Source organism: Choloepus didactylus, chromosome 4, assembly GCF_015220235.1.
Source record: "Choloepus didactylus isolate mChoDid1 chromosome 4, mChoDid1.pri, whole genome shotgun sequence".
Lineage (NCBI taxonomy): Eukaryota > Metazoa > Chordata > Mammalia > Pilosa > Megalonychidae > Choloepus > Choloepus didactylus.
This window is the reverse complement of record NC_051310.1, coordinates 166249880-166263569: the sequence shown is the minus strand read 5'-3', so window position 1 is coordinate 166263569 and position 13690 is coordinate 166249880. Positions and strand designations below refer to the sequence as shown.

Genomic DNA, 13690 nt, shown 5'->3' with positions numbered 1-13690 from the left:
AGTATGCATTCCACTTAAAAGGACAAAAAACAAAGAAACCAGAAAAACTTAGCTTTCTAAGTTTATGTTTTCATGAAACAAGTGGGTGTTGGCAATATAAGAATGCTAAGGTCAATTTTAACATCATTAGGCCTTCAAGTTTCCTTCAAACTGTTAGGAAGAATCTTTATTGCCTCAAAAAGAATTATTCAGAACTTAGCATTATAACTGACTCCAACAATTAAACCCCAAACACAGCTCCTTCAATAAAAAACAGATAATGCCTAATTAAGTTTTAATGACAACAAAAATAATACTCCCATTACCTACACAGACAATCCAATAAATACCTCTCAGTAAATACAGTCATTTTGTCTTATACCATGGGAAAAAAAAAAAAGACAAAAAGAAATTATTCAACTTCATATTTCCATTATAATTAGACATCAATTTTAATAAACAAAGTTCACTTAAAACCATTTTTCAAATAAAATCACCAGCTTTCCAATCCTTCATTTTTTGGTTACAGCATTTCCTCATTCTTAAAATTTTATATATGACAAAAGTAGTAATATTAAAGATTTACTCAAAGAAGTAACTCCTCCCTACTGATGGCAGTGAAGAGGGTGGGGAGAGAAACCAATGATTTGTTTTATTTTGTTTTAACACTTCAAATCAACTCTGACAAAATTCGGATTACAGAAAATAATTGTTATTTCTTATAACACAAACTATATTATATTCTTTCTATTCACATGTTTCCATTTATCCACACATTTAATGTAAAGGGACAATGATGATGAGCAAACATTTTTGATCACTTACTATGTGCCAGGCACTGTACTAAATATAGTATACTTATATTAATCCTCATAGCAATTTCATCTGGTAAGTACAATTTTAACTCTATTTTACACAGGGGGGACTGAGGTATAAAGAGATCAAGCAGTTTACTCAAGGCAACACAGCTAATCAGTGACGGAGCTGTGATTCAAATCCAGTCTAGGTCCAGAGTCTGATTTCTGAATCACTACACTACATTGTGTATAATGTATGCATGGTAGCTGGCACAATGCCTTATACCCAGTAGATACTAAATAAAAGTGTAACTATTATCAAAATATCTATCTCTACTTACTCTGTGATAATTCTGGATTTCCTTTCAGATTCATCATCTTTGGAATTGAAGGGCCATACACATCCACATCTAACAAACCAATGGTCTTTGACTGTAAGAAAACATAGTTTCCATAATATTATTCCCACTCTTCATCAAAGATAAAACACATAGCAAAAGTAAATCTGACTACAGAAAAGAAAATTTGCAAAACATTCCAAAATCACAACCCAAACTTTCAAAGCAACAGTGAGGAAAAAAAAAAAAAAGAACATAAACTGCTTAGGTAAAAACTTCTGGGTGTATGTTAGGTTTACTAATTTCTTCTAGGTAACTGACTAGAAAAATCTACCCTATATGCTTTACATATTGTGGTTTAAGTCTCCCATATAGTTTCAAATAGATTAAAACCTTTCTGATCTAAATATGATTTTGAGAACTAATAAATTATACATGCACACAGTGCTAAAATAATGATTTACAATGGCAAACAAATCCCAAGGAAGATAGAGCATTAATTTTTGGAAAGCCCAACTAACACACCAAAGAATAAATGAAAACAATCATGGGAACAAGACCATAATAAAGCAACTGAGAAATTCTAATAAGGAAAATGATGCAGACCTGGCATAATTGAGATGGAAGTGCTAACAAGGACAATGACAGACATAACACAGAGGTAACGTGCAAGTCACAGTAAAACACATAAGGGGTCTTTTGGAGAATTCATTAAACAACTGAAACTATTTTCTTTGATAACCCATCCAGCTGCCCAAAGGCAGAATATCCTGATTGGTCTCTCACTAGCTACCAGTTAATCGGCAGCTTACCCACAGAAAGGCAAACAAAATTCACTGTTCCTAAAAATCTCTTTTTTTTTCCCCTCCCCCTCTCCTCTTTCTACTTTGATAGAGGAAATCAATTGTATTGGATTTCTCTTCATATACAAAGAAACAGAATGTTAGTAACTAACTATATGTCCTTGAATTATTCTTTGATCAAGTCTCACAACTCCTGTTTCCCCATCTCCTCATACCTATGAGAGCTAGATAAAGCTCTCAACCTCCCATAAAGATAAAAAAAATCTAAAAACACCTCTCATCTTCCACCTTATCTACTTATTTCCAGGCACTAAATTATGTTTTAAACCTTTCTGTCTGGTTACTATAAATAAACAAAATAAGGTAAATTCAACATTTAAATTCCTAACTTTATAATGATGCAAACTACAGTTCTCAGAAAACTATTTAACATTCCTGTGTTACTCAGCGTCTGTAGGAAAAAACTGAGATTAATAACTGTCTCTACCATAATAAAATGTAAAATACATGAGAAAAAAGTAAAGATCCTTTACCTTTAAAACAACAGTGTTACATAAAAATTTAGGATTAGTATATTTAGGTATTCACTTTAAAGAGATAGGAACATTCAATGAAAAACATTGACCATTTTACCCCCTTCATAAACACCAACAAAAGAATTCAGTGTAAAATCCCTATGGAAAAAAAAAATTTTCATATGAAGGGCCTAAAACCTTTAGAAATGTGGCTAATACTACTGCTGTGGGTCTACTGATATTTTAACATATCAGTCTAGAATTTCACTTCTTTCCATATCTCTTCTTGTGACACCTACAAGAATTAAAAACTACCACAAAATAATAATAAATTCCAAAAAAAACAGACAAAAAATAATTATTTTTCCTTGTTCTTTCATTATTATTAATATTGATTTTACAATAACGCCAAGGAGTTAGGTCCCAGGTTTCAAATCAATCTTCTACATATACTTGTCATGTATAATCACTAAAAGAGAAAACCTCTTCTAGAAGAAAACCAGTCTGCCTAAAAGTAAACCCTTGGCACTATGATTCAAGCCAAAATCATGTTAACTGGACTATGGAGATCTGCCCTAAGATTTTCTGTGATAGGAATGAATTTTATATATACCTAGATGGCTGCTAATATACAACATCATCACATAACAATAAAGAGAAAGTGTGAAATTATAAGATTTTAGAGTTCCCCTGCTGCCTAGAGAATGGAACCAACAATAACAGAATTTTCTGTGTTAGGTTCTCTGCATACTCTCCCTAGGAGTGGTTACTGACTAACCTAAATTCATTCCCAGTGTTTGAATGCATCAAAAAGGAAACAAGGAGAAGGAAAGCATGAAGGTGGGGAAGAAGAGAGGAGGGTAGAAGGGAAGAAGCAAAGAATGAAGGATGGAAGGAAATTAGTCAGCAGTGTTATATTTAGAGCTGGGATAAAGTAGGCCTCTAAAGCCAGCTCTGTGGGCAAATCAGAATCTCTAAGAATACGCCATCCTAAATCACTCAGAACAAATGCCTATACTTTCCTCAATGAAATCTCCCCATTGTTTGAATTCTTCCTCAGTGCTAGACACTGTGCTAAGCATTTTATTAACATTCCTCATTTACTCCTTATAACAGCAAAATAGCATTATCCCTAGAGATGGATGAGAAAACTGGAAACTAATATTCAAAATGATCTTTCTTTTTTCTAAGTATGCTTTTTTGGAATGAAGCAGAATGGGAAAATGAATTCAAAAATACTAACCTCATAAACTTCCACCAGAACTTTAACATGTTCTGACTACATGGAGAAAGGGTCATCACACTTTTTCTTAAAGGGCCAAAGAGTAAATATTTTATGCCTAACAGGCAATACAATCTGTGTAGCAACTACTCATCTCTGCCATTAGAGCACCAACGCTTCCATAGACAATATGTAAATTGTTAGCATGGATATGTTTCAATAAAATTTTGTTTGCAAAAACAGGCAATGCTTTGAATTTGGTTCATGTGCCAAAGTATGCAAATTATCTGATTTAGAGAACAAACTTCTTCATGACCAACTTATTCAATCACCCAACAATGTAATTTTAGCAGAACCAAAGGTAGGCAGAACATAGTATCCTTTTTAGTGTCAGAGGAGTTACCTCAATAAAGATTTATTTCCTCATCCTTAATTAGCTAATTTTTTAAAATAATAAAAAGCACACTTTCAGGCTGTTTCACTGGAACTAAATTAACATGACTTCCTTAGATTTTATATATCATGAATAAAATCAGTGTCCATTAACACCAAAGCTGACATTAATTAAGGCATATTGTATTTAGAATTGGCATAGCTACTTGACCAGAACATTACCATAGTTACAAAAATTAGCTTAAGCAGATTTTCAAGTCTAGAATTCAATAATGTTCAAAAGGTGCCAAATATACTTGCTTTTCCTCATTTACTCTGTTATTTTTAAATAGGCTCCTATTTTATCTGTATAAATAGTCTTTCAATTTGGACTTCCAAACAGACAGTTTTACACTTTTGGAAAATAAATGAGCAAGGTAAAAGGCTATAAATAAATGTAGGCAGCTGGGTGTCTACCCAGCCAAGTTTTATGAATCCTTTCCACCTCACGCCTCCTAAAGTAATTAATTTAGTCAAGAAACTCTGTTTGGGATTTTCTTTAAGTTTCATTTCAGCCAGGCTCATAAGAATATTCACTATAAAAGCCTCATGAAATATATAAAAACTGATAAAGAAAATGATTATTTAAAAATAACTATAAACATACTATATTTATTGTTAACCATGAACTTAACTTAACCTAAAACTTTGGTAACTAACATTATACTCTTTTTCTCTGACGCTCCAGCTGTACTCCCAGCCTAGAAGATGACACAAAACAAGACTGCTCAAACCCCAAGATACAATTTAGATTTTTTGTAATTGTTTCTTTATAATTTATAATTCCCTGTAAATGCTGTAAAATGTGGCAGAATTATTCAGAGTGATTATACTCTTTCATTACTCTACATGAAAGCTGCAATTTGAGAGACTACAAGTCCTATTTTCATGTGCTGGATTTCAAAGGCACAAACGACAGTTTTGATACTGCTTTGTTCTTCCAACAGAATTTATACTAAAGAAGATTGTAAAGCTTCATGACATGTTCCTTTTATCCATGTCGGCTGCTAATAGAACACATCAAAACAACATCTTAGAGCTGTCCCTCCCAATTATTTGTAAGTAAACATCTATTTAAGACCTACCTAAAGGTTCTCCTTTCCACAGAAGTATCCAGTTAAAACTCCCATGATTTCCTGCACAATACATTCAATTTAATCTTGGACCTGTAAATAGTATTTATTCAATTCAGAGTAGATTAAATCCTCTTCTTTCTTCTCTTTCTGTCTAGCTTTAAGTCAAACTGTCATTCATAAGAATTTCATTCTCTTGGGTAAAGAAAAAAATATGTTTCTTAAATTCTATTAGCTATGATTAGATAAGAATCTGATGGTCAGAAGGGCTAATGGATGGACAAGGTAATAAAAGAGCAATTTCCTATTGCTTATCAAAGTACAGTCTAAATCTTCAAGTTCAATCAGGAAGGAAAGAGGAACAAGGGCAGCACAGAGGAAAAAGTTCACCTGGCTGGATAGAGCACAACCAGAGATGAGCTTATGAAAAGTACAGAAGAATCCCATATGATAAACTAATTGCTTGCAAAAGAGCTGAAAAGGTAGAAATGGAAGAGAAATAGGTTTTAAATCAAAGACTTTATTTTAGAGCACAAAGGAACCTAAGAGATCATCTTAGTTTTCTGCCCACTTTGCAGTGATGAAGAAACTGGGGCTTAAGAGATAATGTCTGTGGCCAGAGATAATGATGGGGTCTAGAACCCAAGTCTCCCTCCAATACACCATAAAGCCTAAACAATAACAATCACCAGTCACTCCTCTTTGTAGCTCTCATCTCCTCTCCTACTACTCTCTACCTTTCCACTCCACTCTAAACACACTGCCTCCTCACAGTTTCTTAAACATACCAGCATGTTCCTGCCTTAAGGCTTCTGCAGATGCTGTTCCCTCAGCAGGGAATACTATTACTCCAAGTAGCCACCACCTGGTCCACTTCCTTCGGGTCTTGACCCAAACATCACCATGCTGAGTAGGAACCTCACTGGACACCCTATCTAACATTGCAAATCCCTTGCCACCCCAGTGGACATTTTTGACCTTCCTATCTGCTATTTCTTTCTCCTTAGCTCTTATCAGTATTTAATATACCACATATTTATTTGTTTATTGCATCTCTCCCATTAGAATGTAAGTTCCATAAGAGGAAGGATTTTTGTATGCTGTGTTCATTACAGTATCCCCAGAACCTAGAATAGTAGGCCCTCTATTCTCTGCTCAATTCTAACAAATTCTGATTCAGTAGGTCTGAGCTAGAATCCAACAAACTGCATCTATAATACTCTAGGGTATAAGATGACCATAATCTGAAAAACAACCTTATAAATCATATAGGAAATAGAGAGATGAAATTTTGCTAGGAGGGCCCAAGCCAGAAGAATAGCGGGATAATGGTAATAGTAACCAACAGTAACACTGAAGGGCTAAAAAGGAAAGAAAAGAAAAAAAAAAAAATGATAAAAGGCTAGTGAACATTCTGCCATATGGTTGAATAATCAGTCAAATACCACATGGGACATATTTATACCAAAATATTATTTGCTATTTATCTGAACCTCAAATTTAACTGATTGTCCTACGTTTTTATTTTCTAAATCTGGCAACCCTACCCTAGCTTGCTGTTCTGGTTTGCTAATGCTGCCATTATGCAAAATACCAGAAATGGATTGGCTTTTATAAAGGGGATTTATTTGTTACAAATTTAAAGTTCTAAGGCCATAAAAGTGTCCAAACAGAGGCATCAACGAGAGGATACCTTCACTAAAGGAATGCCAATGGCATCCGGAACACCTCTGTCAGCTAGGAAGGCAAGTGGCTGGTGTCTGCTGGCCCTTTGCTCCCGGGTCATGTTTCAAAATGGCTTTCTCTAAAATGTCTCTGGGCTTTGTCTTAGCTCCTCTCTCTCAGCCCCTGGGCATCCGGATTCTCTCTTAGCTTCTCCAGGACAAATTCTGGGCTTCATCTCTTGGCTTAGCATCTCCAAAGGTCCTTCTGTCCACATCAACCATCTCTAAGCATCAGCAAGCATCTGGATCTGGGTCAGCTCTTAGCTTCCCTCTTAAATACTCCCGTGAACTAATCAAGACCAACCCTAAATAGGCAGGGCTACACCTCCATGGAATAATACAATCAAAAGTATCACCTACAGTTGGATGAGTCACATCTCCATGGAAACACTCAATCAAAAATTTCCACCCAACAAGATTGGGTTAAAAGATCATGGACTACAGCACAGTCCACCTACTGGAACCCAAAAAGACATGTTCTTTGCAAATGCAAAAACACATTCATTCCATTACAATATAGATAAGTACAAAGTCCTAACATTCTCCTCTAGCTGTGGGCCTGCGAAACTCAGAACAAGTTACCTGCTGCCAATATGCAAAGGCGGGACAGTCATGGAATAAATGTTCTCAATGCCATAGGAAAAAATTGGAAGGAAAATAGGGTTCATGGGACCAAAAGAATTCCTAAAACCCTCAGGGCATACTTCATTAGATTTCAAAGTCTGAGAGTCATTTATCAAATGACATTTTATCCTTAGGGCTTGAGAGACTAGCAGCCCAACCCTTTCCAAGGGCCTTCACGGCGGCCCTTTTCTCTCCAAACACTAGAGTGAGTTCCCCAACATATCCACGCATTGAGGAAGCCACCTTCTTCTCAGCCAGACCTTCCTCAAGCATCTGAGTGGCACCCAGAGTCTGCCATTTCCAGGGCACACGCTCAACCTCTTCAGAATCCTGGGGTGCAGCCAGGCTCTCCTAGTCCCCAGGGAATGTGCTCCACCCTCTCTGAGGCCTGGGGTGGCAACCCGCCCACTTCCTCCGGGGCAAACTCACCTTTCCACATGCATGGGTTGCTCCATTCTTCTGGCCCAAGATATCTTGACTCCAGACCTCACTTCCACGGTTCTGTCTTTGAAGAAATTTCTCCTTCAATCTGTCCCTTTTCTGTCCCTTTTAGTCCAGGCAGTGCTTCTGTTTATGCTGATCTTGCAAAAAAAATTGTTGGGTTGGCAAGCAGCATACAGTAGTCAAAACCATCAGACAATAGGACTTCCCACAAATCCTTTCTGGATAACTCCATCTCCAATCAAATCCTGGCTTGTACTGAAATGGTTGGATGGTTCCAGGTTTTGTTAAATTCTCACGTGGTACATCACCCTCTGGAGTCTCACCTTCTGGAAGCCCAGAATTTTCCATCCATTTCTGGTTTCTTTGTACTCAAGAGTTCAGTTCTCAGCTTATTTCTTTCTTCTCACATTTTACTATAAGCTGCAAGGAGAAGCCAGACTGCATTTTCCACATTTAGTTTCAAAATCTCTTCAGCTAAGTATCCCAGCTTGTAGCTTTCAAATTCTGCCTTCCATCCAATAACAGGACTCAATTTTGCTAAATTCTCTGCCACTTTAAATCAAGGATCACCTTTCTTCCAGTTGGCAAGGACACTTTCATCATTTCTGTTTAAAGCCTCTTTTCAGAAGTATCTTTAGAGTCCATACTTACTTCTACCAACAGTCTCTTCAAAGCAGTCTAGGCCTTTTCCATCAAGCTCCTCACAATTCTTCCAGAATCTTCCCCTCATCCATTTAAAAAGCCATTCCAACATGTTTGGCATTTGCAAACTCAGCAGCACACCACTTCTGTGGTACCAAAATGTGTTCCAGTTTCCTAATGCTGCCATTATGCAAAACACCAGAAATGGATTGGCTTTCATAAAAGGGGTTTATTTGATTATAAATTTATAGTCCTAAAGCCAAACAAAGTGTCCAAACTAAGGCATCAACAAGAGGATACCTTCACTGAAGAATGGCCAATGGTGTCTGGAAAACTTAAGTCATCTGGAAGGCATGTGGCTGGCATCTGCTTGTCCTTTGCTTCTGGGTTGTATTTCAAAATGGCTTCCTCCAAAATGTCTCTAGGCTTCTGTCTTCACTTCTCTCTCTCAGCTCTTGTGCATCCTTGCTTCTTTCTCCCAGGGTGTTTCTCTCTAAGCATCTGGGAGTCCTCTCTTAGCTTCTCCAAGGCAAACTCTAGGCTTTCTCTTAGCTTAGCATCTCCAAATGTCTTCCTGCCTGCATCTCCAAGTGTCTCCAAGCACCAGCAAGCATCTGGGTCTGTGTCAGCTCTCTCTCTTAAACAGTCCAGTGAACTAATCAAGACCCACTCTGAATGGGTGAGGCCACACCTCCACGGAAATAATTTAATCAAAGGTATCACCCACAGTTGGGTGAGTCACATCTCCATGGAAACACTCAATCAAAAGATCACACCCTAATCAAGACTAAAAGGTCTGACCACACAAGACTGCATTAAATAACATGGCTTTTCGGGGGTCCATAACAGTTTCAGACCAGCACATTTGTCTTCTTAACACAGTTGCCAGAATCCTTTAATTGAAACATAAGCCAGATCATGTTATTCCTCAGCTCAAAATCCTTCAATGGTCCCCAATTTCAGTAAAAGCCAACATCCTTACAACAATTCACCAGATTCCACACAACCCAGCCAGCTCTGAATCCACCTCTTGCTTTCCAACTTCATTAATTTTTATCACCTATTACTCTACTCCAGCCGCAATGGCCTTCTTGCTATTCCATGAAATGCTAGGCAGGTTTCCACCTCTTGGCTTTTGCACTGACTGTTCCTTCAGAGAGTACACAGGTGTTCCAGTTTGCTAATGCTGCCCTTTTGCAAAACACCAGAAATGGGTTGGCTTTTATAAAGGGGGTTTATTTGGTTACAAAGTTACAGTTTTAAGGCCACAAAGTGTCCTAAGTAAGACATCAACAATCAGGTACCTTCACTGGAGAAAGGCTATTGGCATCCAGAAAACCTCTGTTAGCTAGGAAGGCACGTGGCTGGTGGCTGCTTGCTCCCAGATTGTGTTTCAAAATGGGTTCTCCAAAATGTCAGTGTCAGCTTCTAATGGCTGTCTTCAAAATGTGTCTCTCAGCTGCAGCTAGCCATGAGCTCCTTCTGTCTGAGCTTTTATAGGGCTCCAGTGAACTAACCAAGGCCCATGCTGAATGGGCAGGGCCACACCTTCATGGAAATTATCTAATCGGAGTTATCACCTACAGTTGGGTGGGCCACATCTCCATGGAAACTATCTAATCCAAAGGTTCACACTTAATCAACCCTAATACATCTGCCTCTACAAGATTGCATTAAAGAATACGGCTTTTTCTCAGGGACATAACACATACAAACCGGCACAACAGGCAACTTCTTCACCTCCTAAAGTCTGCTCAAACGTCATTTTTTCAATGAGGCCTAGCACCCTATTTTAAATTGCAAACCCACCCCCTCCTTCAAGCACTTCCCCTCCCCCTTACCCCAGTCTAATTTTATCACCTCCTAACATATTATTCAACTTACTTATAGTGTTTATTGTCTATTTATTGTAAGCTCCGTAAAGGCAAGGATATTTCCAAGCATGTAGAAGAGTAAGCATTAAATAAATATTTGTTGAATGAATGAATGAACTAATGAACAAACAAGCAAACCTCAGTTTGTTCTTCTGCAGAATATCAGGACTGGTTACTATATGATCTGTAAGATCCCTTTTGCACTTTTAACATTGTATGATTTCATGAAATCATAGAATACTTTAATATCAAGATTTTAAGTTAAAGGACTCAAAATTAGGCAATGTATACAAGGCTTAAAATATTCTTATATTAAAGAAAAGACAAAAATTTCCTTGTAATCTATTCCTAATACTTTTCCCCAAGAAAATCTAATGTCAGCTTCATTTTCCTATTGATCTCAACTCCAGATAAATGGGACTTCATGGGAGAATATCTAGTGCAAAGAGTGGCTATGGTGGGCTACTATAAAAAATATGAGAGAGTATACTGTCTATATCTCTGTAAACTACAGCCACAGCATGGTATGAAAGAGCTCATTAAAAAAAGGGTGATTTAAACCTTCTTACTAGCAAAATTAAGTTCAATAGAGTTTCAAATATATAAAGGCTGCATAGCAGAGGTTTTTTTTCTTTCTTTCTTTCCTGAACAGGATAAGCAATATCTTTAACAAGAAGCAAATATCCCAAGTCCCACATTTTCATCTAATAAGTAAAAAAAAAAAAAGTAAATTAGGGGTAAAATAGCTAAGATTAGGAAAAGAAAAATCTTAAATCTTTGGCCTGTAAAATTAAAGAAAAAAATTACCAACGCCTTTAATAACTAGTCTCCAAATACAAAGAAAATTATAATGCTTTCTATCCCCATGGTAGTATGTAAAATGTAGAAAAGGATGCCTTCAGACACTAACCCCTAAAAGTATTTTATTTGTGACATTCAACCACTCATTTTGTTGCCAGAACGAAGCATGGGGACTTACAAACCTAACCAAACAAGATTCTTTTTCAAAACAGATAACAGGGGCTGAAAACCCTACATCAATTCCTTAGTAATGTCCTTAACTAGACTGCAATGCAGGGAAGAGCATTTCCAATTCTGATAGCAACTCTTCCAAAGCAAAGCAATGAAGCAATCACAGGAATTGGATGTGAATAGAACACTTCATCCACCCTCCAGACTCTAAGTCACAGAAGCCAAGCAGCTGGTTTTGAAACCCAGGTTCCATAGGTCCTCTGCTCTCTTCTTGTCAGAGAAAGAGGTGAGGAGCACTCCAACACTGCCCTGCAGAGGACTAAGGGCCCTCCTTATTTTCCTCAGGGAGATGATGAGAAAGATATGATGAGGAGGCAGGGGTGCAATTTATGAGAAAAAAAACTTGAGAGAGAAAAATGAATTGGTGAAGGCTGGGTTGCAAGTGGTAGGGGAGGAAAGAGAGAAAATAAAAAATGATTATTGTGTAAGAAAGATCAGTGTAACTTTTTATTGGACAGAGTCAGATAATGAAATTTAAAGGACTTGCAAAAGTTTTGCCATTAGAAATACAAGAAAACTAAGTAAGAATATACTAAATACAAAATTAGAGTCACTATTCTCTTTCTAACTCATATGCAAATTCAGCAACTTTGTCGAACAAACTGAGAGAATGAATTACTGGCAAAGAGCTGAACTTTACCAAAAGAAATTTAATAGTTAGGCCAGAGGGTACTGAGAAGGAAACATCCAGCCAATAGGTTCTTTAGAGCTACTCAAAACAAAATTGCTCCTGCTTCTAATTGGAAATCTCAAAGTATGTTGTGCATAATGCTCTCTACCTAAAACCACACAGAAAATACAAAGGAAAAAAAAAAGGCAGTTTGGGGCTTTTTTCCTTTCTGAAGATAATTTTATAATATGGTATTTTATTTTATTGTCTTGGCTGACAGTGGTATATTTGTGTGCTTACGAAGGAGAAAGAAAAACAGGTAAGAAGAAAAAAATGCCTGAAAGAAGATTAGGTTTGGGGTCTAGTTTAACACATTTCCATTCCTCTGTTACACATTTAATTATATACAATTATATCTACATTCATCCCTTTATCTTTCACTGTAATATTTGGCATTAAGTTCCTTATTCAGCACCCTGAATTATTCATATAAAAGACAACATATAAAAAGATAGACACACATATCTCAAGTCAATTAATACTCATGTTAAACAAATAGTTTTCCATTAACAAGCATAACTACTTACATTTTCTAGAAAATGTAAGAACCTTGAAGATTTAGATAATCTACTGAATGGCATATAAGTCACGAATACAGAGATGGCATGTAAGTCACGAATACAACTGTACTGTATTCAGGTACCTACATAACTAAACAACTATATCAAATTAAAATTAAGTTCAAAAACTGTGATAAACCCTTTAGGTCCCATTATGATTATCACCTACAAAATGATGTTATAAAAATACTATTACCTAAACCCAGGTAAATTATATTTATGAATTAATTTCAATTAAATGGCCACTGCAATACATAGAATATTATTAAATGTCTCTGTTAGGTGTATATTGATGCAATATTTTAAATTAAGGGTCAATAAGAAATTTTAAAAAATATATATTAATACCTTATTCAAAGTTCAAAAGTAGCTAGCCTATTAATTCTATTGCAAAGTAGCAAAAATATTTTTTGATAAATGAAAGTCAGCATTGCTTAATAGCACATGAGTCACATAAGTGATTACTATTTTTATGTGTTTTTTAAAAAAAAACCTAACATATTAAGGGCATAGTGGAATGCATGAAGAAGCAAACTTAGATTTACATAACTTAACAAACAGCTGATTATGGATAAATTACCTAGTTTCAAGGACCTCAGTTTCCTCACCTGTAAAATAAAGATTAAGAAGGTATCTTATTTACAGAATTTTGGAGAGGAATATAGAGCAGTGTGAATTTGTAAAATTAAAGAACAGCTAACAGCTATATAGCACTATGTGCTAGGCACTTTTTAATCACTTTGCATATGTTAACTTATTTAATCCTCACAACAACCCTGTGAAGTAGGTGTACAATAATCCTGGACAAAGAAACCTAGGGGCAGAGAGCTTAGGCACTTGCCCAAGGTCAGGCAAGGAACTGGGATAGGAACCAAAGCAACATGCCTTTAGAGTTTACATATAACCACTACAACATGCTGCCTCACTCCAATAAGACAAATTAAGTCAGATTTCTAGCACA

General features: G+C 36.4%; 1 protein-coding gene across 9 annotated transcripts in view; it reads right to left on the bottom strand.

The window, feature by feature from the left end:
- NUBPL (nucleotide binding protein like) overlaps window positions 1–13690 on the bottom strand; it is a 626527-nt gene that overhangs the window by 412982 nt on the left and 199855 nt on the right. For 7 of the 9 annotated variants that reach the window (XM_037834762.1, XM_037834763.1, XM_037834758.1 and 4 more), the window contains one exon: window positions 1118–1208. The exons of 1 other annotated variant lie outside the window; for it this stretch is intronic. In XM_037834762.1, the coding sequence (XP_037690690.1) occupies window positions 1118–1208 (91 nt within the window). Of the gene's footprint in view, window positions 1–1117; window positions 1209–13309; window positions 13336–13690 lie in introns of those variants that run through there. One more of the 9 variants, XM_037834764.1, reaches the window with a different exon arrangement.